Here is a 26,513-nt window from a genome sequence, read left to right on the forward strand (position 1 = left end):
TGAATCAAAAAAATAAAATAAATCAAAAATAAAATGAGACTGAATAATCAGTGTTGCTGTCAGCAGAAAATTATTTCAATGAATGTTAGTTTGTTTTAAATCTCTATTTTTTATTTTTGTGTCTGCTGACCTGCCCACCTGCTCCTTCCTCTTATTGTCATTATTTGCATTTTTTAAATTCCTTTTATTATTTCAGTACATTTTTTCATTTTGTTCTGCATTACGTTTTTATCTAATTATTCATTTTCATTCAAATGTTCTTAAATTATTTATTTTTCTTTAACATCTGATATAATTTGCGTTTAGAAGTTTAAAATTCAAGATAATGTCCATCAAGTCAGCATCCAGCACTTTCCTGATGTTTGGGACCCGAACTGAACATTTATAACATCAAACTTTGCTGGACAATCTAATTTCAGCTGTGCGTCCCGAGACGGTTCTTTAAAAATGAATACATGATTCAACAGCTTCCTCAAATACTGTACGAACATGATTTGATTTTCTTTAAAACACAAACCACAAACATCAGACACATAAACACTCACCGTCAGGATCCAGCCTGAGCTCAGAGGGTTAACGGGCACTCAGCTTTACCGATTTATTGTTTTGGTCCGTAATCATTTTTGCTAATTTATTCATCCAATCTCTTCCACCACTGTCTCTTTTATACTTATTACTTTATAGTTAAAACATGATTATGTTATAATGCATTTATTTTAAACATTTTGATTTTATCAGTTATGTTTATTCATTTTAAATTGCATCATTTTGTGTTATTTGGTGATTTCAGTTTTATAACTTTTTTAAAATAACTTCTGATCATTAATTCTCATAATTCTAATAATAATAATTAAATTATTTTTTATTTGATCATATTATCTATGTTTATTTATTTAAAATTAAATCTGTTTTTTTATTTCGTTTATTGATTTCAATGTTATAACGGAGTGTTTATTTGTGTTTATCATTGATTTTTGATAATTGACTGGGATTTTATTTTCATGTCTCCCAGCTGTTTCCGGTCCAGGCTCCATTAAAGAGACAGTATGATTCTATGAAACCGCAAAAACCCGCAGTTGTGGGATTTCCCGCAGTGCGATGCGGTGCTCGAGCTGTAGTCTCCCCGCCTTCAGATCAATAATCAGCAATCAATCAGCAATAATCACATCAATCATAGTATCGATCAGTAACTCACCTCTCGAGCGATCTGGTTGAGAGCATCGTCTTCTGCGGTCAGCTTGTCCCGGTTCGGGATCCTCTTCCTGCCCGTTCCTTGGGTCCCCATGGCGCAGCAGGGTTCTACCCGGAGCCGAATTATACCCTGAGGTCTCCTGTAGTCCGGGACATCCGGACCCGGGACACCCAGAACCCCCACAAACGCTAAATAACCCCGGGTTAAAGTTTAAAACCCGGGTTTTTCTAATGCGAACCGGCAGGGTCACTTTCTCACGGTTCTGGATCTTCTTCCGAGCCGAGCCGAACCTCAGGTTCCCCTCCACCAGGAGACCTGGTACCGGAGCCGAATTATCCGCAGAGACCTCCCGTAGGCCCAAAGATCCGGAACCGAGACTGAAACACCGTGAAAATGCCGAAAAAGGTGTGCGAGGGTAAAAACCGGAGTTTCTCTGCCGCAGTTCGGCGGTCACCTTCTCCCGGTCCGCTCGGAGGCTCTCCCCGGGGCCGGGTGCAGCGGGCTCCGGTAGTCCTCCGACCCGCCGGGCTGGTGTCCGGAGCCGTGAGGCGGTAAATGACGGGGTTAAGGCGGTGGATCTGGCGCCGGGGCTCGGCGCTCAGACCGGACCGGAGCGGCAGCGGCGGCCGCTCAGATACCGCGCGGCTCGGCTAGCTGCCGTTAGCCCGCCAAGCAGCGTCCGCACCGGAGAACCGGACAGCCCCGGCCCGGTGAGCAGCTCCGGGGCTCGGTGCGGTTGTTGTCTGCTCCTCGGTGTCTCGCGCCGCCGGTGTTACGGTGAGCTCGTTAATCCGCCGCTGTCGCGAGCGCTGTGAGCTCGTGAGGTGAAGCTCCGGAACCGTGAAGTGAGCGCGGTCACGGGGACAGGTGAACCACAGGTGGGCCGCAGGTGAGCCGGTACCGGACACCTGAGTGCGAGGACATCAGACAGACTCACCGCAGAGGGAAGAGACTCTTATTGTGGAGGGGAGGAAGTGACCTGTCAAGTTATGACATTATGGTAACATACACACAGGAAGTTCATCTTCAAAATAAAAGCCGAGGCTTTTTCTTCGTCGCAAAACTAAAAAAATATTAGGTGATTAAATGTTTAAACATTTAACTAAAACCCTAAATAAATGAATTATTAGTTTATGATAATAATAATAATAATAATATTAATAATGTTTACATAAATTAGCAAACACGTGATATAGTAAAAGCCTTTGTTAATAATTAAATAAATATAATAATATAATTAACTGCTTTAATAAATAATTAAATATAGGATTATATAATAAAATGCTTACATAAATAATGTAATGAATGTGTAAATATATGATTGAATGCTCAAATAATTAATAAATGAATAAATAAAGACATAATTAAACACTGAAATACATTAATTATGTTTAAATAAATGAATAGAAATAAATTATATTATTAAACGCTTAAATTACGAATTAATATGTGATTGTACAAACACATATTTCAATAAATAAAAACATTTAACGTCTCAGTGAATATATAAAAATATACAACAAAATGCTTAAATTCATTAATGAATGCGCTGAGGCAAAAAAAGTCGACTTCTTTATTCAACATGCTATACTATGTTGTTTTTGGACAACAAAAAAGGTAAAATTATTACTATTACTACTATTATTATTATTATTATTATTGTCATTCTCCCATGTCTAGTATTTTAGGACATTAGGGTCTTCTCTAGGACCTCTGTCGGGGGTGTGGGGGATCCTTCACTGGCTCTTTTTTTGATCAGAAAACTCTATTTCGATGCTGTTTTGTGCACTCTGGACCTTATGGAGACTAAAGGACAAAAACTATTCACAGTGTCAATCACTTTACTTTTATTGTGAATTAGAAAATGGTTAGGGGCCACCAGGGGCCCTATCAGGGGCCAGATTTGGCCCACGAGCTGTAAGTGTATCACAGCTGTAAATCATTTTTGAGTGTTTAAAATAAAAATGTCCTGTAAGCGGGCAGAAATAATTTATATTTAAGTGTCAAAAACAGTCTAGAGTTCAGCTCAGACAACAGTCATAAATATTCTAAGTTTCTTCTCTCACTTCTCAAACTCGCAGGAAGTTTTGAAAAGTGTTACTGATGTGGTGAATGCATCTCTAAAAAAGTCACACTTTGGCTAAAAAGGGGAAGGGCTTTTTTTTTCGCTCTGGGGGTTTTGTCGGTTGTGGACGTACTCCAGGAATTTGTTTAACACAAAACAGAAACCATTTAACCTCTGTAATTTTTAGAATATTTGGGGAAGTGAGAGTGAGGTCAGTCAGAGGAGGATGTTTATCGAGTCCAAACAGTCTGTGGACTGAAATAAAAACTGATCTAAAACCAGCATTAAAGAGCTAAGAGGGGACACGACAAGACACCGCAGTCCTGTTTGTCTCCGAACAAAACCGTCCACAGAGCTGAAAACAGCTGCGTCAGCAGTTCTAACTTAATCATCATCTTCACTCACAAACAACACAACAGGAAATTAAAGTAGAAATAACAGCGTAAAAAAACTGAAATGCATTCAACATGTCAGCAAATGAGCAAAATCACAGTCGAGTTTTAATTTACTGTGAGCTGAGGTGGCCGACGTCACAACGTGACAGAGATGAAATTTCAGGGGGAAAAGCATTTGTTTACTGCTACAATTCTACAATTCTACAATGTCATTTAGCAGACGCTTTTATCCAAAGCGACGTACAACACAAGCAAGAATTTAGACTTAAGGAAAAAACCCTTAGTAAGTGCAAAAAGTGCTTCAGGTGGGTGTGATTGGTCACAGGCATTGCCGTCTAGTGGCAGAAAAAGTGCCGCACCCCCTTTTTTTTTTGGAAACCAAAGTAATAACCAGTAGCGATCTCAGCATCTGAGATTCAGCAATCTCAGTATCACTACTTACGATGACATTGAGGTTGAAAGTGAAGAAACAGAAGTTAAAATACACAGTTAGTAATGTACCAACATCAAAATACTCACAACTTAGATTCATTTTTTTTTATATAAGCTCCTTTTCATTCTTTGGATCCGTGGAGTCTTCTATGGACAAAAGTAGCGACACTCAGTTTACGGCAGGTCAAATCTGGCCCCTGATAGTGACCCCTGTGGCCCCCCCAACCATTTTCTTATTCCAAATAAAAATAAAGTAATTCACACTGGGAATTGTTTATGTCCTTTTAGTATACATAAGGTGCCAGAGTACATAATACAGCATCAAAACAGAGTCCCCACACCCCGACACAGGTCCGAGCGAAGACCCTAATGTCCTAAAATCCTAGAATCCTGTTCAGGTATTCAGGGGCCTCTTTTATAAAACTGTGCACAGGAAAGTAGAGGGAAGGTGGCGTACGCAACACAAAGTGCGTATAAAAACAAAAAAATCCTGATTTATTATTTATTTTTTATGAGTGCATCAATTTGAGGTTTGAAAGTGATTTTGTCACCAATCCAGATGCCTAAATACTTACAAAATGGGACTCTTTCAATGCTTGTACCATTTAAAGCACAGACCTGGGATCTCGAGTGCTGTTGTTTATGTCTTCCGCTCTGGGTAACAGCATATATTTTGCTTTATCAGCATTAAATACAAGTTTAAGACTGATTAATGCAGCTTGTTAAGCTCTGAAGGAAGGCTGAAGGTTTGCTGTCAGCCCAACAGGAGAAAATGATGTCGTTCGCATACAGGTGAACGTTACAGCTTTGTAAAGATGAAGCTGTCATTTAAATAAATAGTGAAAAGCACTGGTCCTAAAAGTGAGCCTTGTGGGACACCTTTTGTCATTTGCAGATACTGAGATCTAACGTCACCCACTTTGAAACACTGTTGTCTGCCAGAGAGGTCACTGCTGAACCATTTAACGGCTTAAGGATCAACTGTCTCTGACATGAATTGCACACTGAAACAGGTGTTGTTTATTCCTGAATACTTGAAGTGGAAAGTCAGAAGATCTGCTCTGAAAGGTTATCAGGTTTGAGACGCTGTTAGACGATACACAACAAACTTCAGAACTATTTCAGGATTCGTGGTATATGTGGCCTGTCCTCTGACAGCCAGTAACAACCATTAATCTAAAACTTTTACGATAAAACAAAATGTAAAAATACATTTTAAACACAAGACTCCAGGCTACTGTTCACATTTGTGTGTCATGAGGCTTTCAGCATTAAAAAAGAAGCACAAAGTGTTGGTTCTTACCTGAGAGAAGGTAGGTTTCTGAGACTTCAGTGCTGCTGTTTGTCTTCCTGCCGCAGAAATAAAGCCGGCAGTCTTTCTTCTGAGTAACCTGAGTAATCTGAGTTTTCTTCAGAGACGTTTGTGACCACATGTTTGTTCCTCATGGTCACATATTTGGTTTTCAGCGGTGTAAAAACGTTGTACTGGGCATCTTCTGGATCTGTAGAAAAGGTTCTAGCAATGAGTCCTCTGACCTCACTGCGAATCTCTATCAACCAGTGGATGGTCGTTGTGTTCGGGGAGCAATTTAAGGTGGCGCTCTGACCCAGCTCCACCTTAACCTCGGTCAGGTTCTGAGCTTTGGCGTGCAGCAGAAACACCGGGGGAGGCTCATCCACAGCAGATCCATCATCAGACAGCGACAGAGGAACATCAGTGAGAACTGCTTCATCTTCCACAGAGAGAGAAGTGTTCCCTCACTTCCTGATGATGATTCCAGGTACAGTCCAGGTGTTTAGGTAATGTTTGATCGTCCAAGTATTTCGGTAAGATTTGGTTGTCAAGGTGAGTGAGGGGTCCAGTACAAAGGCAGAGTCACAGGACCAGCACAGAAATCACAACGATCGGGCGCAGCCAGGGTTACGGCCAGGATCCAGGAAAGCTTGGAAACAAGGGAAGCATAGTGCAGTTCAACAGACCGAAGGTGGTGAGCAGTAAAAAGGATGAGGACTCAGTGAGGATCCTGAAGTCACTGATCAGCAGTTACGACTTAAACATGAATGACAGAGAGCAGGAACAGAAAAGAAAGAAAGAGAGGAAGCAGAGCCACAGTGGCAGGTCTGAACGGACTCAAAACCACCCCCGCCGGATCGGGCCAAAAGCTAAAGCTAGGTTGTCCAGGTATGATCCAGGTGTCCAGGTACTACCCAGGTGTCCAGGTACAGTCAGGTGTTTAGGCAACAGTAGGTTGTTGAGGTGTCAGTACTGAGGCAGTATGGGTCGAGGGAGCTGAGCTTTGTAGTAAATACACTCTGGAGCAGCACCAGCAGCAGGAGGAGCTCTGATCTGGATCTCCTCGTACTGAAACACAACAGGAGAACCAAAGTAAACAGAACCAGGAGGACAACTGAACATCTGTTAGCATTAACTGCACATAGCTTTTGGTAGCATTAAAAGTAGTTGTAAGAAATAGTACGATTAGAAGTAGCAGTGGGAGTAGTAAGTAGTAGCATAAGCATTTAGCAGTGGCTAGCAGTAGCATAGCACTAACTCCTAATAACATTAGGATGTAGCAGTAACTAGCATTAGCATTAGCAGGAACAAGTGGTAGCATCAATAGTTGTAATGAAAGTACACAGTAGTAATAGCTTTAACAGTTCCTAGCAGTAGCATTAGCAAGCATTAGCAGTAGTAGCATTAACATACCATTAGCACGTATACATTTATTAGCATCGTTTACCTGTGGCGTCTCCAGTGTCTCTGCGTTCTGATTGGTTAACAGGGAGGCGTCAGTCACCTGGTAGTTACGGTTCTTCTTCTTCAAACACAGAGAAATAAAGACCAAACCTGCTGACAGACCTGCAGGTGAGCCACCTTCACACCTCAGTGTTTAAAAACAGGTTTAACACTTTTTTTCTGATAAAAATCTTCAGAAGAAACATCAAAAGCAAAAACCTTTGACTTTGAAAAAGGCAACAGACAGAGGTAACGACCTCTTGGTTTCATGTGATATCTTCAAAATCGCCCTAATCTGTTACAACACACAGACCTGTTATCACTGAGAGGAGGACATTCAAGGCGAAGGAGGCGTAAACCACAGGGTCGCTCCGCCACATCCAGCTGCTCTGCTGTGAAGCTGACCTTTGACCTTTTGGATATAAAACATCACAACTTCATTATTTTATCAATATCAATGTCAATACTGTGTTCACAAGAACGCAACTGATGCGGTCACAGCGACCTTTGACCGTCAAAACATCATTAACACTTCATCATTGAGTCCAAGTGGACGTTTGTGGCAAATCTGAAGACATTCCTTCACGGCATTCATGAGATATCGATATCAATGTCGTGTCCACAAGTGAAGTCTCAAGTCAAGTCAGTTTTATTTATAGAGCCCATTATCACAAAACACAGTTTTCTTCAGAGGGCTTTACAGCAGGCACCATCCCTCTGCCCTCAGACCCTAACATCACCTGAGGAAAACCCCCGAAAAAACCCTGTAACGGGAAAAAGGAAGAAACCTCAGGAAGGGCGGCAGAGGATGATGAGGGATCCCTCTTCAGGACGGACAGACAATTATTATGACAAATTTTTAACGGAAACAAACACGTGTCATATTACAATAACGATAGGTGTAAAATTGTCACGGTGCGGACCCGCACCTCCAGATTGCTAAGCTTCGCCTCCAATGCATCAAATAAACTGCACTTGTTACAGGTACGACCATCACTAAAGGATAACCTGTAAACCTCGAGCAACAACTATCATTGGCGAAAAGGTATAAACATTATGGGGAGCAGGCGTCACTTTTCGACATCTGAATGGTGTTGAAAATGTTTCCAAACACGCATCTTTGTTGTTTGTTTATCTGAGGCCTTTTTTTATCACGTATTTTTGTGTGTGTAAGTTTAATGTTTGCCAAAACCTGGTCGACTGAACGGTATCTCCGTGGAGGTCATTCAGGAGGAGGCGACCGTCGTTCCTCAGAACTGGAGCCGGATTCATCGAATACGCAGCAACGGAGGCCGAAATACACGAAACTAAATACATTAGAAATGTGCTTGTTTGTGCCGTCGCCTTCACTTTAAGTTCTTGATTTGAACAGAAGAGCCTCCAGTCACAGATTTGATGCTCTGACAGCATGTCAGTGAGTCAGGCTGCTCTGAGGAAGTTATGAAACTTTATAACATTACAGAAATCAGACATGTGGTGTCAGACCCTCATGATTTAATTCAGGCGACTTCCTCTTATGGTCAGAAAATGACCTTTGTCTGTGTTTCACTGTACATGTTGACAATACAACTTAAATTTTTTCCAACTCTACTCTTAAAGTGGACGGACTGTTTGTCTCTAAAAGTTAAAAATAAAATTGTTTGGTGTCAGATGATGCAAAAAAAACCTTTGTTTTTTTTAAAGTACAACTTTCAGAGTTCATGACATTTTTAATCCGTCTCCTTATTTTCTGAAGCGTCCAATTGTTCTACTAATTCTGTAATAGATAAAATGTCAAATGACACACAACAGAAGAGACTTTACATTTTTCATTTACGTGGTTTTCAGCATTAAAAAGAAGTGTTGTTCTCACCTGAGCGGAGGAGGAATTTGTCTGACACTGCAATGATGTTGTTTGTCTTCCTGCCGCAGAAATAAAGCCGGCAGTCTTCTTCTGAGACGTCTGTGATCACCAGTCTGTTCCCCATGGCCACATACTTGGTTTTCAGCGCTGTAAAAACGGAGTACTGGGCATCTTCTGGATCTGGAGTAAAAGTTACGGCGATGAGTCCTTTGACCTGACTGCGGATCTCTATCAGCCAGTGGACGGTCGTGCTCAGAGAGCAGTTGAAGGTGGCGCTCTGGCCGAGCTCAACCGTAACCTCCGTCAGGTTCTGAGCCTCGACGCGCAACAAAAATACCGGGAGGATCATCCAGAGCAGATCCATCATCAGACACAGCGGCGCTCTGACCTCAAACCTCCTCCACAGAAAGAAAAGAGCGCTGCTGACTTCCTGTGTCTGGTGACTCTGCTGCTTCAAGACCTGCTGATGAAACCGCAAAATACCAAGTTAAGTTTCCTCAGACGCGCAACAGCCAGACGTGAAACTTGTTCACCCGCCGCCTGCCCCTGCAGCATGAAACTGTGGTGTCATTTGGGTTCACTGAACTGATTTTCAGAGGATTCTTGGGGGTTTGAATTCACTGAAAATACTAAAAAAATCAAAACCCATAACACTGCTGCCTGAAATACACAGAAAATGACAAATGACACAGTTTATACACGGACAGTCGCACAAGAACTCCTCAAAGATTTATGTTCGGATAAGAAATCAGGCTCAGCCACGACATCTCAAAAACCGCAACTCTGATGTTAGTTTGTTTCTTCAACGTTTAACCCTCCACCTCCTCCATGTTTTTCATACATTACTGAACTTTAACGTGTTTAACTGCTTATACCATGACTCAACATACAAGGAGTATGTTTGTGGTCCAGCTTGTAGTAAAAGCTTTGAAGGCACCTTCCTCAGGAGTGATGATGCAGTTACCATGGCAACAAGAATGGAACTTATTTGTTTCTGTTTGTCTCCGAATTTAGAGTTTTTGTGTATTTTCTTACTTTAAGGCATCATTAAAGCAGAGATTAATGGACTGTTTTGCTTTCTATTGATTTAATTTGCATTCAGCTCTTATGCTGGTCAATAAAGTTCATTACTGTCGGGTGAAATACAGACCACCAGACCACCAGTCCAGGCTGGTTTTTAACTCCACCGATCGGCTTCACTGCGCCCTGCTGCCGTCGGCAGCCTCAGTTTACCTCGTTTTACTTTCTCTGAACACGAGCCGACACACCGGTGCTTCTTCACTCATCTTCACAGACCGTTTCAGTCTCTCAGCTGTTCCAGATGTGATGAAGCGGCTCCATCTAGTGGCACAAAGTCCCTCCAGCAGAAAACCTCAAAACAACTCTTTAGCCTTCATCAGTCTCAGCAGGAAATGCCTTGACAAAAAATTATACCACATTATAGACCGTAGAACGTGTTAAAATGCATCACATTATAAAGAAAAAAAAATCATCTACCCAGTATAATATAAGTCAATGTTATAGAAAACAAACCTGAAAATAAAAGTGACTCAATACAATAAACATATAAAACCCAAGAAATGAAAATAAGAATATATTTCAAATCAAACTGAGATGACGCTGTGACATCCTCAGACACAAACTGGTAATGTTTACAGTCAGAAAAACAAACTTTTAATTTTATGTGCACAAAATGAAATTTTTAAAAAATTACTTTTTGGCACGTTAGGGCCTCCATACCAACGGCATCCTACAATTTTACATCTTCACTTGAAAAATGTTAAACTGTAACAGTAAAAAGAGACGACTCCTTTTGATATGAAAAAAAACACAAATATTGTTTGTTAATATCAGAGTAAAAATATGAAATAAATACTCAGTATACTCAACATAACATAAGGAACTTCATCAACACTGTCAGTCCTACATTACCCATGATCCCTGATCACAAGGTGAGGGTCACATGACGGAGCGGTCTAACGACCTTCTTAAAGCGACAGCACTCCTCAGAGTGTCGTAAAGTGCCAAAGCTGATATAAATTAGAAATGTTAGAAATGTTGTAAATGTCTGTTCATCGGCCTGAAATGAGCATTAATCTCAGCAGCAGTTAGTACAAAATATAAAACCTGACACACACACACACACACACATACAATAACATCAGTACAAACACATATGTCAATAACAGGGCATAAATAAATTGAATAAATGTGACAGGAAATTAATCAATTTTGTTTATCTTTTTGCATGAATTCCTCTATTATTATGTCTTATATTTTACTTTCCCTTTTATTTCTTAATTATTTCCCCTTTATCTTTTAAATATATAATTTATTCATTTTCAATTTATCAATTTATTAAAGCTATTATTTATCGAAAATATTATTTTTGGTGCATTTACTGGCATATGAATTTATTTGTTGCATTATATATCTATTATTTTTTTTCTCTGACTAGTTATTTTGGTACATTTATTGCCATGTTAATTTTTTCATGGAGTCTTTTATTTACTTTTGATTTTTGCAGCCTCCATCTTACATGCAGAAGAAGACAGTACGATTATTTAAATTAATTAACTGATGAAATGTATCCAATGAAATTATATTTTAAATAGCTTATTCCACAAACATAATAATAAAATGTATATTTATGAAGTTCTGAGTTCAGTGTCTTTCTTCTGACGAGACGATTTGTTCCTGAATCTGGTTTTTTTTTCCAGATGTTTTTTGTTCCATATATTTCTCATAAAGTTTAATTTGACATATTTTACTAGTTCTAGACAAAGAACTTTGTGGGTTGTAAAAAAAAAAAATTACAGAAGTCCCTCTTTGGTTTGTTTTGCAGATTCATAAATAAACACATAAACAAATAAATAACAGCTTAATCTTTCATTTGAGACTTCGCTTTGTTGGCAAAAAATAACAAAGCTGAAATAAATCGTCTGTAACTAAAAGTAGAGACGAAATCGATCAGCAGCAGCGTAAACTTTTTAAAACCTGCAGCTTTAGAGGATTTAAACTGGACGCAGGACATTTAGGGTTAAATTTTACCGACCATCAGGTGGCGGTAACAAGCCAAAAACAACAGATGGAGGACTGAAAATGACGAGGTTATCAATACATAAATGTATTAATAAATACAGTATTAAATAAATAACTGCAGAAAGAAATGTCTTAAAAAGAAACACAGTAGTTAGAAAACCCCAGCGTACTAATAAACAGACAGAAAAAATACTAGACTAAATAAATATGCAAATAAAAGAACAAATAAAAGCTGAAATAAGTATTGCAGAAATAAATAAATGCAGAAAGAGAGCACTAAATGGCGAGTGAAGGACCTCCATCCTCACCGACACACAGACACAAAAATACATAAATAAATAAATACCATTGCAAAAAAAGTGGAAATAAAATTAAAGGTATGTTTTTATGGCCTGTGTATCAACAATTTTCTACTCATTTATGTCAATATTGATTTCAACGTTTTGGCTTTTTTCATGCGTCTTATGTACTTCATCATTAATGTCAACACTTAATTTTAATATATTTCTTAAACATTTATTTTTAATGTTTTTATTTATTTATTTTCCTTTTTAAATTTATTTTTAATGCATTTATTTATTTCCCCTATTTAATTTATTTTTTATTGCATTCATTTATTCCAGCATTTTTACAACACTTTTATTTTTGTGCATTGATATATTTCCTTTTTAATTTATTTTTAATGCATTTATTGCTTTTATGCATTTATTTGTTTCCCTTTTTATATGTATTTTCAATGCATTTATTTATTCCAGCATTTTTACAAAACCTTTTCTTTTATGCATTTATATATATCCCTTTTTTAAATTTATTTTTAATGCATTTATTTATTTCTGTGACTTTTTCCAACATTTCTCTTTTTACGCATTTAATTATTTCTGTATTTATTTCAATATTTTTATTCTGGCTTTTTTTTATTTATTTATTTATTTGTTATTTGGTTGTTGTTGATACTTGGGTCATTTTTGGGCCTCCACAGAATCGGGCGTATGTGAACTGTGTGTGTGTGTGTGTGTGTGTGTGTGTGTGTGTGTGTGTGTGTGTGTGTGTGTGTGTGTGCGTGCGTGTTTCCTGTTGCTTTAAAGGATTCTCATTATGAGCGTTTTTTTTTCATAGCTGAAGCAACTCGTCAGTGAAAACTCCAACCGGCCGGAGACAGAAGAAGAAGAAGAAGAAGAAGAAGAGTGATGAAGTTCGGTGTGAGCGCCATACCTCCTGCTGACGGTCCTGAAGGATGAGGAGCAGGAGGAGCAGGAGGAGCAGGAGGAGCAGGAGGAGGAGTCAACACCGCTTTAACACACTGATCTGAAACATCAACACAAACAACAAACATTGTTTTTTTGGTTTTTTGACTCAAACTCTGTTCAGACAGAATTTCAGCCTCCGACATGATGCGTTCAAGGACCGTCGGGAATCTGAACATAAAAACAGATTTCTGTTTTTACTATTTCTGGGTGATAAATGGCATCACTTTGATGATTTTTAAAGAAAACATGAATTTCAAATCCTGAAGAAAAAATTAAACAAAAAACTGCCCAAAAAGGGAAAAGAAAAAAAGAAGCTTTCTATAAAAAATTCAAAAAGAGAAGAAAATAAATCAAAAATTAAAAAAAGAAAAGAAATAGAAAACAAAAGTTACCATTTAAGAAAAAGAAAAATAATTGCATTTTTTTTCCTGCCAAAATCACCAAAAATGTTAACTTTTCTATTTTAAAAAAATCACCAAATCTTTCAACATTTTCTGTAAAAAGACAAAACATTGTTTTAAAAAAACTTTACCTTTAAAAATCACAGAAAAATATTAAAGAAATAAAATGCCAAAAATGAAGACAGAAAAAACTTTTCACATAAAAATTGGCATATATATCACTCCATTTTTTTAATTTTCTGTATAAATCTACACAAAATTTAAAAAAAAAATAGTTTTCTATTAAACTTGCCAAAAAACATTTCTTTAAATTGCTAGTTTTTTTATTAAGAAAAAATAATTGTCTAAAAATGTTAAATTTCCTATAAAAAATGCCAAAAATTTAAAACCAGAATAAAAACCTCCCCAAAACTTAAAAATAAAAAGAAAGAAAACCAATTCACGACAAAGCTGTAACTTTTCTATAAAAATTGGCAAAAACAATTAAGGAAAAAAAAATCGACAAAAGATACAAAAAAAAAGCCAAACAAAATTATGAAGAAAAACAATTGCCAAAAAGAAGAAAGAAAAAAACCCACAATTATTTAGTTTTTATGTGGGCAAAAAATTATAATAATAAAAAAAGATTTAAAAAATCACGCAAAAAATGCCGGGAAAAAACAAGTTTTCTATAAAAATTTCCAAAACTTTGAAAGCAAACATCCCGAGAAGATCGACACAGACCCGAGACGGACAGCGAGACGCTCTGCTGGAAGCCCGCCGCGGGGACGTAACACGTGTACGGGCCGCTGTCCCACAGCGAGACGTTCTTCATGATAATGGAGAAGTTCCCCGTCCGGTACAGCTGAGGGTCGCTCAACACTCGGCCTCCGAACTTCGGGTCCTGTTTGGAGACGTTCTGCTTGAAGTTCAACACCACGCCGTCGTCTCTGTCCCGCCAGAAGACGGACACCGTCTCTGGTAGAGAGAACAACTCACGGTGGAGACACGGCAGCAGGACGTCGTCTCCGACACAACCATGGACCTTCAGTTGACAGCTCACTGAGAGACGTGACACACACACGGAAACACACACACGGAAACACACACACGGAAACACACACACGCACACGGAAACACACACACACACACACACACACACACGGAAACACACACACAGACGGAAACACACACACAGAAACACACACACACACACACACACACACACACACACGGAAACACAGAGAAACACACACACACACGGAAACACACACACACAGAGAAACACACATACACGGAAACACACACACACACACACACACAAAGACACACACACGGAAACACACACACACACATGGAGAGAGACACACACACACACACACACACACACACAGAAAGAAAGACAGACACACACACACACATACACGGAAACACACACACAGAAACACACACACACACGGAAACACATACGGAAACACACACACAGAAAGAAAGAAACACACACACACACACACACACACACACACACACACACACACACACACGGAAACACACAGAGACACACACACACACGGAAACACACACACACAGAGAAACACACATACACGGAAACACACACACACACACAGAAAGACACACACACGGAAACACACACAAACACATGGAGAGAGAGACACACACACACACACAGAAAGACAGACACACACACACACACACGGAATGCACACACAGACGGAAACACATACAGAAACACACACACAGAAACACACACACACACACACGGAAACACAGAGAAACACACACACACACGGAAACACACACACACACAGAGAAACACATACACACAGAAACACACACACACAGAAACACACACACAGAAACACACACACACACACACACACAGAAAGACACACACACGGAAACACACACAAACACATGGAGAGAGAGACACACACACAAACACACAGAAAGACAGACACACACACACACACACACACATACACACACACGGAAACACACACACACACGGAAACACATACGGAAACACACACACAGAAACACACACACACACGGAAACACACAGAAACACACACACACGGAAACACACATACACGGAAACACACACACACACACACACACACAGAAAGACACACACACGGAAACACACACAAACACATGGAGAGAGAGACACACACACACACACACAGAAAGACAGACACACACACACACACAAACACACAGGGAGACACAGACACACACACAAAAACAAAGACACACACACGCTTGGCCTTCATTTTTCCGTCAAAGTTGACGGTGTAAAAAAAATTAAAATTATGACATTTTTTCTTTTCCTTTTAAATTCAATTTTTAAAAAGAAAAAAAAGATTTTTTTTTGTTTTTATTTAATTGGGGTTTTTTTTTCGTTTTCTTTAAAAAACATCTCTTTCATTAAACAGGTATTTATTCATAAAACATATTAAACAGGTATTAATTTATAAAACATATTAAACAGGTATTAATTTATAAAACATATTAAACAGGTATTTATTTATAAAACATATTAAACAGGTATTAATTTATAAAACATATTAAACAGTTATTCATTCATAAAACATATTAAACAGGTATTAATTTATAAAACATATTAAACAGGTATTATTTCTAAAACATATTACACAGGTATTATGGGATAACGTATGAAACACATTGAACAGTTTTTAAGGTATGAAACATTTTAACAGGTATTAATGTATGAAACATATTAGCAGGTATTAATGTATGAAACATATTAACAGGTATTAATGTATGAAACATATTAACAGGTATTAATGTATGAAACATATTAGCAGGTATTAATGTGTGAAACATACTAACAGGTATGACTGTGTATGAAACATAGTAACAGGTATGACTGTGTATGAAACATACTAACAGGTATGACTGTGTATGAAACATACTAACAGGTATGACTGTGTATGAAACATACTAACAGGTATGACTGTGTATGAAACATAGTAACAGGTATGACTGTGTATGAAACATACTAACAGGTATGACTGTGTATGAAACATACTAACAGGTATGACTGTGTATGAAACATACTAACAGGTATGACTGTGTATGAAACATAGTAACAGGTATGACTGTGTATGAAACATACTAACAGGTATGACTGTGTATGAAACATACTAACAGGTATGACTGTGTATGAAACATACTAACAGGTATGACTGTGTATGAAACATACTAACAGGTATGACTGTGTATGAAACATACTAACAGGTATGACTGTGTATGAAACATAGTAACAGGTATGACTGTGTATGAAACATAGTAACAGGTATGACTGTGTATGAAACATACTAACAGGTATGACTGTGTATGAAACATAGTAACAGGTATGACTGTGTATGAAACATAGTAACAGGTATGACTGTGTATGAAACATACTAACAGGTATGACTGTGTATGAAACATACTAACAGGTATGACTGTGTATGAAACATACTAACAGGTATGACTGTGTAGATGGACTGACCTGTAGAAAATCTGTAGACCAGCAGCAGCCAGAGGACGGTCACTTCTGCACTGTGGAGACAAAAACGAGCTTGTTACCCATCAGAAACAAGTTTTACGTCCTCACTCTGTTTCTGCCGGCCGTCATTTCATTAAACAAATTCAAAGCTTCATATTTCCTCTGAGAAGTGTAAAAATCGGCCTCATGCAACAACAATCTTACACATTTTCTTTTATATTTTCTCTATTTATTTACATTATATTTTCTCATTTCTTTTTTCTCCCACAAATTAAAAAAATATTAATGTGACAGAAAATGACCTACAATTTGTTTTAAAAGAAGAGGGTTATTGGAAAATGATACTGTAAAACAACAGGGAAAAATACCCCTCCAAACTATATCAATTATACAATTTATATTTTAAATTATGTTACCAAAAAGAACACACAATAAAATAAATACATACACTCACACACACACACAGACATTAAAAAAATCTGAACCTTTTTAGGTGATTTTCTTACATTTTTTGGTTTATCTTCAGGTAATTACCTGTTTTACTCATTTTTGGGTCATGTGTTGATAAGTTGCTCTTTGCCTTTACTTGTGTCTCTGAGAGTTTTCAAAGGGTTAAAGGGCTTTTTAAACTTCCTGTTTCTCACATCAAACTCATCAGCAACAACATAATAACCACAATGTACCAGCAATTAACATTACAATTATAAAATAACAATAATTATATTATCAATACTAGAAACAATAATAATTTACCGCAGTGAAGATAGTTTCATGTTGGATATTCGACAGACATTCGCTCCTTTGCTACATATAAAAAATTAATAAAAATTATTTGGAGATTTAAAATGTAAAAGTAAGAGGTGTATCTCATGCAGCCAGTGGAGTACTATCATCCCACACTGATTTTGAGTCCATTGGTCACATGACCTGGGAGCTATTGAGCTAAAATGCTAATATTTACATATAAAACATTTTAAAAAATTGTAAATAGGTGTAAAATGTAAAAATAAGAGGTGTATCTCATTACCTCATCTCGACGTTTGAGGGAGGAAGGAGCTGGTAGCCTATTGACAAGTGAGATTTTGTCACACTTTTTTATGTTTTTTTCCACCATCTTTTCCAGTTAGGCCATTCTTTTTACATTTGACATCTTTTTGTAATTTTTCATTAATTTACATTAGAAGTTCAGCTCAATAGCTCCCAGGTCATGTGATCAATGGACTCAAAATCAGTGTGGGATGCGAGTACTCCACTGGCTGCATGAGATACACCTCTTGTTTTTACATTTTAAATCTCCAAATAATTTTTATTAATTTTTTTATATGTAGCAAAGGAGCGAATGTCTGTCGAATATCCAACATAAAACTATCTTCACTGCGGTTAATAATTTCAACATTACAATGATATTATCATTTACACAGCTACATCTACTAACAATAAAACTATCACTTATACTAAAACTAATAATTTCATTAATGATAACAGTGATAACACCGATATTATTACTGATAAAGTGACTTTTGTATGACTGTTAGATGAAGTCTTGATCCCGGCTGGGTTAGGGTTAGGGTTAGGGTTAGGGTTTGAACTGAACTGATGCTCAGCGCGTTTCCGGCCGTTTGTTTCCGTTAGAATCAGTTTAAAATCATTAAACTGGATTAAATACATTAAATTAGATGGCGGTCACTTTACGGACCTTAAAGTTTGACCTAAAAGTCAGAGACGCGCCAAAGTTTCCTCAAACTCAAATAAAGTCGCACTTTCACTCCAGTTAGCCCAGTTAGCTAACTGGGCTAACTGGGCTAACTGGGCAAACTGTAAACACAGCGGGGCTAGCTGCTAACAGAGCTAACAGCTAACCGTGCTCCCTGAGAGTAATAACGGGTCTGTGCGCCGCGGTCCGTCGGTGTGTCGGTGCTCACTGACCTCTGACAGCCGCTCATGTCGCTCTGAGGCTCCGCGGACTCTCACCGGACTCCACCGGACTCACCGGACTGCCGGTATCCGTTCCGCCACCGGATCCATTCTGCGCAAGCGCGAGCTGTCTGCCATCTTGGATTGCAAACTATGGCAGCCTCACTTGGACAAACAGGTTTTTTTATCGCGTTTCGTGGATGTGTTATGGTTTTATATCTACGCATGCGTGGTCAAACTAGCTATATTGTACTACACTTTTATATATTTGGAAGATTTTTTATTGTTACGCCTCTTTGGTGTAAATAAAGTTTGGGGGGGGAAAACTCACCCTCCTCCTTAGTCTGAGACCAAAATCAACTCCTAGGACCCCAAAACTGTCCACTCTCTCCAAATTGTTCCCATACAACTTTAGGGTAATTCCATCCCAAATTTTCTTATTTGTCAACAACATAATTTTATTTTTTTTTACACAGAAAACGTAAACCCCCAGTCTGTGCCCTACCTTTTAACTTGAGTTAACCCTTTCTGCAGTTCCTTAACACATAATATAAATATAAAATAGACCCACATTACCCCCCCAATCCACAGAGCCCTGTCATCTGAACAGGGACTTCCCCAAACCTGCCTCCAAAAATGTTGTTATCGGAATTATCGGTATGATGTCATAAATACAATTATCAGGCCAATAATTATCAGTCTGATAATTATCTTGCATCTCTACTGAAATTCAGTCGTCATCGTCTCTCACAAAAATAAACTCACAGGCTCACTGACAGTGTTTTACTCACTGACAGTATTTTATTCACTGACAGTGTTTTACTCACTGACAGTATTTTATTCACTGACAGTGTTTTAGCCACTGACAGTGTTTTACTCACTGACAGTATTTTATTCACTGACAGTGTTTTACTCGCTGACAGTGTTTTGGTCACTGACAGGCTCACTGACAGTGTTTTACTCACTGACAGTGTTTTGGTCACTGACAGTGTTTTACTCACTGACAGGCTCACTGACAGTGTTATACTCACTGACAGGCTCACTGACAGTGTTATACTCACTGACAGGCTCACTGACAGTGTTTTACTCACTGACAGTGTTTTAGTCACTGACAGGCTCACTGACAGTGTTTTACTCACTGACAGTGTTTTACTCACTGACAGGCTCACTGACAGTGTTTTAGTCACTGACAGTGTTTTACTCACTGACAGGCTCAGAGTGTTTTAGTCACTGACAGGTTCACTGACAATGTTTTAGTCACTGACAGTGTTTTAGTCACTGACAGGCTCACTGACAGTGTTATACTCACTGACAGTGTTTTACTCACTGACAGGCTCAGAGTGTTTTAGTCACTGACAGGCTCACTGACACTGACAATGTTTTAGTCACTGACAGTGTTTTAGTCACTGACAGGCTCACTGACAGTGTTATACTCACTGACAGTGTTTTACTCACTGACAGGCTCAGAGTGTTTTAGTCACTGACAGGCTCACTGACAATGTTTTAGTCACTGACAGTGTTTTAGTCACTGACAGGCTCACTGACAATGTTTTAGTCACTGACAGTGTTTTAGTCACTGACAGGCTCAATGACAGTGTTTTAGTCACTGACAGGCTCACTGACAGTGTTTTACTCACTGACAGGCTCAGAGTGTTTTAGTCACTGACAGGCTCACTGACAATGTTTTAGTCACTGACAGTGTTTTAGTCACTGACAGGCTCACTGACAGTGTTTTACTCACTGACAGTGATTTACTCACTGACAGGCTCAATGACAGTGTTTTAGTCACTGACAGGCTCAATGACAGTGTTTTAGTCACTGACAGTGTTTTAGTCACTGACAGGCTCAATGACAGTGTTTTAGTCACTGACAGTGTTTTAGTCACTGACAGGCTCACTGACAGTGTTATACTCACTGACAGTGTTTTACTCACTGACAGGCTCAGAGTGTTTTAGTCACTGACAGGCTCACTGACAGTGTTTTACTCACTGACAGGCTCAGAGTGTTTTAGTCACTGACAGGCTCACTGACAGTGTTTTACTGACAGGCTCAGAGTGTTTTAGTCACTGTATGTTTGTCCTCCTCCTGTCTGTCCCTGTGTCCCCCATTTGTCCTCCTGGCCCTGTATCCTCCTGTGTCTCCTGTTTATCACCCTCCTGTCTGTCCCTGTTTGTCCTCCTCCTTTGTCCTCCGCTTGTTTTGTCCCGTAGCTGAACCGCAATAAATCACCGCAGAGCTGCGGGGCCGGGGGCGTTTCTTCTTCGGCTGCTTCTTAAACTGCGCGAGCACGAGCCCTCTCTCAGTCCTCCGGAGAGACAGTGGACCCTGACCCCCCACAGGACCCGGATCAAACCGGATTAAGCTCCTCGGAGCCTCCCGTCGGAGCCGTAAATGCGTCTGCTCTTTAATCGGTAAAAAAGTGACCGTAGTTTGGTTGCGGCGCTCCGCTCTTCGCACGTTAACTGCTCCGCTCTGCTGCTCGGCGCCCTAAACCAGACTTCGTGTACAAAATGCGCAAATTCTAACGTTTTTACCGTCAGGCGGCCGCACGTGCACCAGCAGGGAGATTATTACATGTGATCAGTAATCAATAACGTCCTCTGGTGAGTTCGGCATACTGGTCTTCCCCCCACACAGCGCGGCATCCCAGTCTAATCTCTGCTGGGATTAATGCTCTTTTTACATCCTTCAACCCCAGCCATAAAACCGGACCTGCTGTATGTTTTGTATGTGTTTTATATATGTATGTACGAGGCTGCAGCATGTTTGTCATCAAGCTTAAACAGCTGTGTTATAAAGTTTTCACATTTTAGGGCTTTGTGATAGTTTGAATAATAATAACAACAACAATAATAATAATAATAATAATAATAATAATAATAATAATAATAATAATAATAATACACTATTAGTTCATGATGTTCTTTATGGAGAATATTTTCAAAAAAGTGTGCAAGTAAAGTAACAAAAACTCAAAAAGGGGGAGGGGCAGACTCCATGCAAAAATGTGTCATTTCTGCAGTTTTGACGTTGTGACAAACATAAATACTTTTAGAATAAAGTTATTCTTCGTCCTCAGTGAGCATTAACGTCCTGCGGTGTATTCGGCGTACAGCAGCTCCACCAAACATCGCTTCACTTCAGCTCACCTCAGTTTGTAAGAAGTGGCTTATGCTCCGTCAAACCGCACGCGGCGGCGGATTTACCAGGATGTAAATCTTGTTCTTTGAACAGACCCATAAAAGTTACACTTATAAACTCGAGAGAGAGGCCCGCCATGGTAATGGCATGTGAGCCGAATTTAAGAGGCAGTCGTGGTTATTGTTGGATATGTTGATTTATTTGTCGCGACGCGGTAACTTTTGTGAATGAGGAAATATTCCTTAAATCTGCAGGTTTTTTTAACGGAGTTACCGACTGTTTTCTGAATGAGACTCACTCCGATGGTGTGTGTGTGTGTGTGTGTGTGTGTGTGTGTGTGTGTGTGTGTGTGTGTGCGCATATATTTTTAGTAAATTATTTTATTTTATTCTCATTTTTATGTCATTACATATGCAATGCATTACATTTAATTTATTTTTTGTGTGTTTTTTTAATGTTTAATTTAAATGGCATTTTATTTATTTGTTTTTGTTATCTTCCATTTTATTTTTTGGCGAATTATTCATTTTTTAGTTTTATTTTGTAAAAAAATAAAGTTTAAATTAAAGTTTAAATTAAAATGTGAGGAGGACGCAGCATCTTCACGGTTTTAGAGCCAATTCTTCTTCTTCTTCTTCCTCTTCTCCTTCCCCTTCTTGTTCTTCTTCTGGTGTTTTGTGTCCTCCGGCTGGACTCTAATCGTCTCTTTGTTTCAGCTTGGCAGTAAACTTTTAATTTGAAGGTCCTGACCTTTCAGCTTAAAAGCTCCTGTTGAGTTTTTATTTTCAGCTGAAGCTGCAATAAAAGTCTTTGTTTTCAACTCCTCCTCCTCTCTCCTCCATCTGTGTCCGTCTGTGTCCCTCTGTGTCCGTCTGTGTCCCTCTGTGTCCGTCTGTGTCCCTCTGTGCCCGTCTGTGTCCGTCTGTGTCCGTCTGTGTCCCTCTGTGTCCGTCTGTGTCCCTCTGTGTCTGTCTGTGTGGTGTCTTTAATCATCAGCAGATGGGTTTTATGAAGAAGAAGAAGACAGCGTCATTAACAGTTGTTTTCTTCCTGTTTTGCAGGTGTGACATCATCACCATGAGCCTGAGCACCAGTGACCTCACTGAGCTCCTGGAGCTGTGGGAGGAGCTAAACCTGACCGCCGCCGACAACCTGTCCCACGTGGAGGCGCTGTTGTGCTTGGGAGCCGTCAGCCACGCCTCATTCCTGCACGTCCTCTCCGTCCTCTACGTCTTCATCTTCCTGGTGGGCCTCGCCGCCAACGCCCTGGTGGTGTGGGTCAACTTGCGCTCCGTCAGGAACCGCTACGAGACTCACCTGTACGTGCTGAACCTGGCGGTGGCCGACCTGTGCGCGGTGGCCACGCTGCCAGTGTGGGTAGCGTCGTTGCTGCAAGGCGGGCACTGGCCGTTCGGAGACACCGTCTGCAGACTCACCCACCTGGTCTTCAGCGTCAACCTCTTCAGCAGCATCTTCTTCCTCACCTGCATGAGCGTGGACCGCTACCTGTCCGTCACGCTGTTCGCCGACGCCCCCGACAGCCGGAGGAAGAAGGTGGTGCGGCGGCTGATCTGCGTCCTGGTGTGGCTGCTGGCGCTGGCAGCCTCTGTCCCTGACACCTACTTCCTGCAGGTGGTCAAGTCGTCGCACCACGAAGGCACCGTCTGTCGGCCGGTGTACCCGGCGGACAACCCTCGAGATTGGATGGTGGGCGTCCAGCTAAGTTTCATCGCGCTTGGCTTCGCCATCCCTCTCCCCGTCATCGCCATCTTCTACCTGCTCGTGGCGGCGGCGATACCCCCCAGCTCGGATCAGGAGCGCCGCGTCAGCCGCCACATCATCCTCACCTACATCGTGGTCTTCCTGGTGTGCTGGCTACCGTTCCATGCCGTCCTCCTGCTGGACACGCTGTCGCTGCTCGGCGTCCTGCCGTTCAGCTGCCGGCTGGAGAACTTCCTGGATGTGGCGTTGCACCTGACGCAGTGCTTCTCGCTGGTCCACTGCTGCATCAACCCTGTCCTCTACAACTTCCTCAACAGGAACTACCGCTACGACCTCATGAAGGCTTTCATCTTCAAGTACTCCACCAAGACTGGGCTCGCCAGGCTCATCGACAGCTCTCAGGCCTCCGAGACCGAGTACTCTGCGGTGATGATGGACAACAGCGTCCTGACGTGAACTGTTCTGAAGGCTGAAGAACCAGTTTCAAGACTCATCAGCACTTTTTAAGACTTGTTGATAATTCTTTGATTTGCTCCTGGAGGCAGCGATCCTCTCTGATAACAACAGGAAGTGACACCGGCCTCACTTTCCTCACGGACTGAGCACTTGGTCGAAGGACTTGACAATGATCCCAGCTGAACTCGTCTTGAGACTTGGGGACTCTTCTTACTACTCGCACACACTTCTTCAGACTTCCAAATTCTTCCACTACCTGCTCCCGGCAGCTACGACCCTTTCCAGCTTGTACCAGGAGATCCACATCAGCAAAGGGACTGCAATGGTCCAACTCCCTGATGGTCCGGGTCATGGTGGTGGACCAGAGTCTCCTGATGTGACAGCCCCTCAAGACTCGGGACTGCTTTTGAAAGTCTTGACAGGCAGCGCATCATCAGGTCTTTCAAACATTTCATATGACTCAGAAAAACCTCTCAAGTCTTGGAGGTGCCTTCAAAGACTCGAAAACACTTCTCAAGACTTAGGGACACTTTGTCTGACTTGGAAAACTTCTTTAGACTCACAACACTTTTTAGGATGTAGGGAAACCTAGGGATTTTAGGATGTAGGGAAAGACTTGCAAGTACTTCTCAAGACATGGGGACACTTCTAAAGACCAGAGAGTGCCTTTTATAGACTTGAAAACACTTCAAGACTCAGGCACTCTGTGTATGAATGAAAAATCCTCTCAAGACTTGGGAACACGTCTTATGACTCGCGAACATCTCAGAAGACTTGAGAGTGCTTTTTTAAGACTTGCTAATACTGTACTTCTCAAGACTTAGAAACATGTCTTATGACCCTGAAAAACTTCTCAAGACATGGAAGTACTTTTTAAAGACTGTTTCTGAAGACTTAGAAACACTTTGTGTAAAACTTCATGTGACTCGGAAAGACTATCCAAGACCTACGAGTACATGTCAAAACATCCGATGAATTTTCAAGACCTGTAAGTGTTTTTTTAAAGATCCACAAATACTTTTCAAGATTAAGGAACTCTGTGTATGACTCCAAAAATGTTGTCAAAACTTGAGAGTACTTCTCAAAAGACGGGACTTACAAACACTCGTCAAGTTGTTTTTCTTGTGAATATTGTATTTTTACTGCACTACATGTATTCACTAAGATTTAATTTAATATTAAATGATAATAATAGCAGATAACAAGTCTTTGGGCTGAAGTGAATGACGTCCCCGAGTTCGTCTTCCACCAGAGGACCGAAAGGACGTCGGTCCTCCTGACAGTCTGAACTTTCAAGTGCTGCCTGAAAACTGTCAGGGAGACAGTACACTGTCACTAAACGGAGACACCAAGTCTTCATACTAACCAGGCTGGAAACTTTATCTTCCGTCCCTCCGTCTGTCCGTCCCTCCGTCTGTCCATCCATCCGTCCCTCCATCTGTCCGTCCGTCCATCCCTCCGTCTGTCCCTCTGTCTGTCCGTCCCTCCGTCTAGACAAGCTGGTGCATTTTTTGCTGAAGTCAAACCTGTAAATGTGTAAAAATATTTCAGACCTTCAGAGTCGACTTCATATTCATATTATCTATGTTCTACATACATATCTATATTCTATATTATAGTATCTATGTTCTACATACATATCTATATTCTATATTATAGTATCTATGTTCTACATACATATCTATATTCTATATTATAGTATCTATGTTCTACATACATATCTATATTCTATATTATATTATTAAGGAGAAGAAGAAGAGTGCAGTTTACAATAAAACAGAAATACTTATGAATAATTTTTAAATAGAGATTTTGTTCTTTTTGTTGAAGTCTGTTTTTTTAAAGTTGTCTTTAAACTTAATTTTCAGGCCTGAAACTGTGACTCAGCATGTTTTTAATATAACGTTTTCTAAAAGTCAAATTCAATGCAAAACTGGTGATGAGGACAATAATACAATAATAATATTATTATTATTATTATTATTATTATTATTATTATTATTATTATTATTATTATTAACAATAATAATAATAATATGATGATGATGATCAGCAGCGTTTTGATTTCCTGATGAACAAAGAAAAGTGTTAAATGTCTCCAGCTCACGGTGTCTCTCAGCAGCAGCAGGAGGACAGAGGACAGACAGCTCCTCTACCTGTCTCTACCTGTCTCTGTCTCACAGGTGTTTGTGATGAATGGGTGTGTTTGACAAACAGTGTGTTTACCTGTGTGAGCTCATCAGCCGCAGGTGTGAGCCTCAATCACAGAGCTGAGACGTCGCAGCGAGGCGCCACTCTGACGGAAAAACTCCCACCAACGACCCAGAGGACACCTGTACACAGAGACACATCCTGCACAGAGACACGTCCTGCACACAGAGACAAGTCCTGCACAGACACATGTCCTGCACA

The 26,513-nt window shown here is 40.0% G+C and overlaps 4 protein-coding genes across 19 annotated transcripts in view; 1 reads left to right on the forward strand and 3 right to left on the reverse strand.

Moving 5' to 3' along the window:
- Positions 1-2,171, reverse strand: part of LOC121963041 (leucine-rich repeat flightless-interacting protein 2-like) — a 30,662-nt gene extending 28,491 nt beyond the window's left edge. For all 13 annotated transcript variants that reach the window (XR_015775829.1, XR_015775828.1, XR_015775825.1 and 10 more), the window contains exon 1: positions 1,196-2,171. Coding sequence is in view for 2 of the 13 variants with exons in the window: in XM_088074184.1 (XP_087930310.1) it covers positions 1,196-1,285 (90 nt within the window). In the remaining 11 variants the exon portion in view is untranslated. The remainder of the gene's footprint in view (positions 1-1,195) is intronic.
- A 3,533-nt stretch (positions 2,172-5,704) lies between these two features.
- LOC121962889 (uncharacterized) lies at positions 5,705-9,584 on the reverse strand. Its single transcript, XM_042513210.2, has 4 exons — positions 8,674-9,584; positions 7,135-7,233; positions 6,826-6,932; positions 5,705-6,446 (listed from the first exon to the last, which is right to left on the reverse strand). Exons 1-4 carry the CDS (start codon positions 9,029-9,031, stop codon positions 6,345-6,347), a joined length of 666 nt encoding a protein of 221 aa, XP_042369144.2. The 5' UTR covers positions 9,032-9,584; the 3' UTR covers positions 5,705-6,344.
- Positions 9,585-10,245: 661 nt separating this feature from the next.
- Positions 10,246-18,934, reverse strand: LOC121963001 (CD276 antigen homolog). Of its 2 annotated transcripts, XM_088074185.1 has the most exons (5): positions 18,795-18,934; positions 16,872-16,921; positions 14,078-14,395; positions 12,919-13,011; positions 10,246-10,791 (listed from the first exon to the last, which is right to left on the reverse strand). In XM_088074185.1, the coding sequence occupies exons 1-5, from the start codon at positions 18,809-18,811 to the stop codon at positions 10,763-10,765; spliced, it is 507 nt and encodes a 168-aa protein (XP_087930311.1). In that variant the 5' UTR covers positions 18,812-18,934; the 3' UTR covers positions 10,246-10,762. The 2 variants fall into 2 exon arrangements, with proteins under 2 accessions (XP_087930311.1, XP_042369290.2); XM_042513356.2 differs by lacking the exon at positions 10,246-10,791 and having other exon boundaries at positions 12,732-13,011.
- A 2,023-nt stretch (positions 18,935-20,957) lies between these two features.
- Positions 20,958-26,044, forward strand: ackr3b (atypical chemokine receptor 3b). Of its 3 annotated transcripts, none has more exons than XM_088074595.1 (2): positions 20,958-21,385; positions 22,985-26,044. In XM_088074595.1, the coding sequence occupies exon 2, from the start codon at positions 23,001-23,003 to the stop codon at positions 24,099-24,101; it is 1,101 nt and encodes a 366-aa protein (XP_087930721.1). In that variant the 5' UTR covers positions 20,958-21,385; positions 22,985-23,000; the 3' UTR covers positions 24,102-26,044. The 3 variants fall into 3 exon arrangements, with proteins under 3 accessions (XP_087930721.1, XP_087930719.1, XP_087930720.1); XM_088074593.1 differs by having other exon boundaries at positions 20,958-21,193; positions 22,985-26,043; XM_088074594.1 differs by having other exon boundaries at positions 20,959-21,169; positions 22,985-26,042.
- Positions 26,045-26,513: the final 469 nt, after the last annotated feature.

This window comes from Plectropomus leopardus, chromosome 24, assembly GCF_026936395.1.
Source record: "Plectropomus leopardus strain MGB_pleo_1.0 chromosome 24, ASM2693639v1, whole genome shotgun sequence".
NCBI classification, from domain to species: domain Eukaryota; kingdom Metazoa; phylum Chordata; class Actinopteri; order Perciformes; family Serranidae; genus Plectropomus; species Plectropomus leopardus.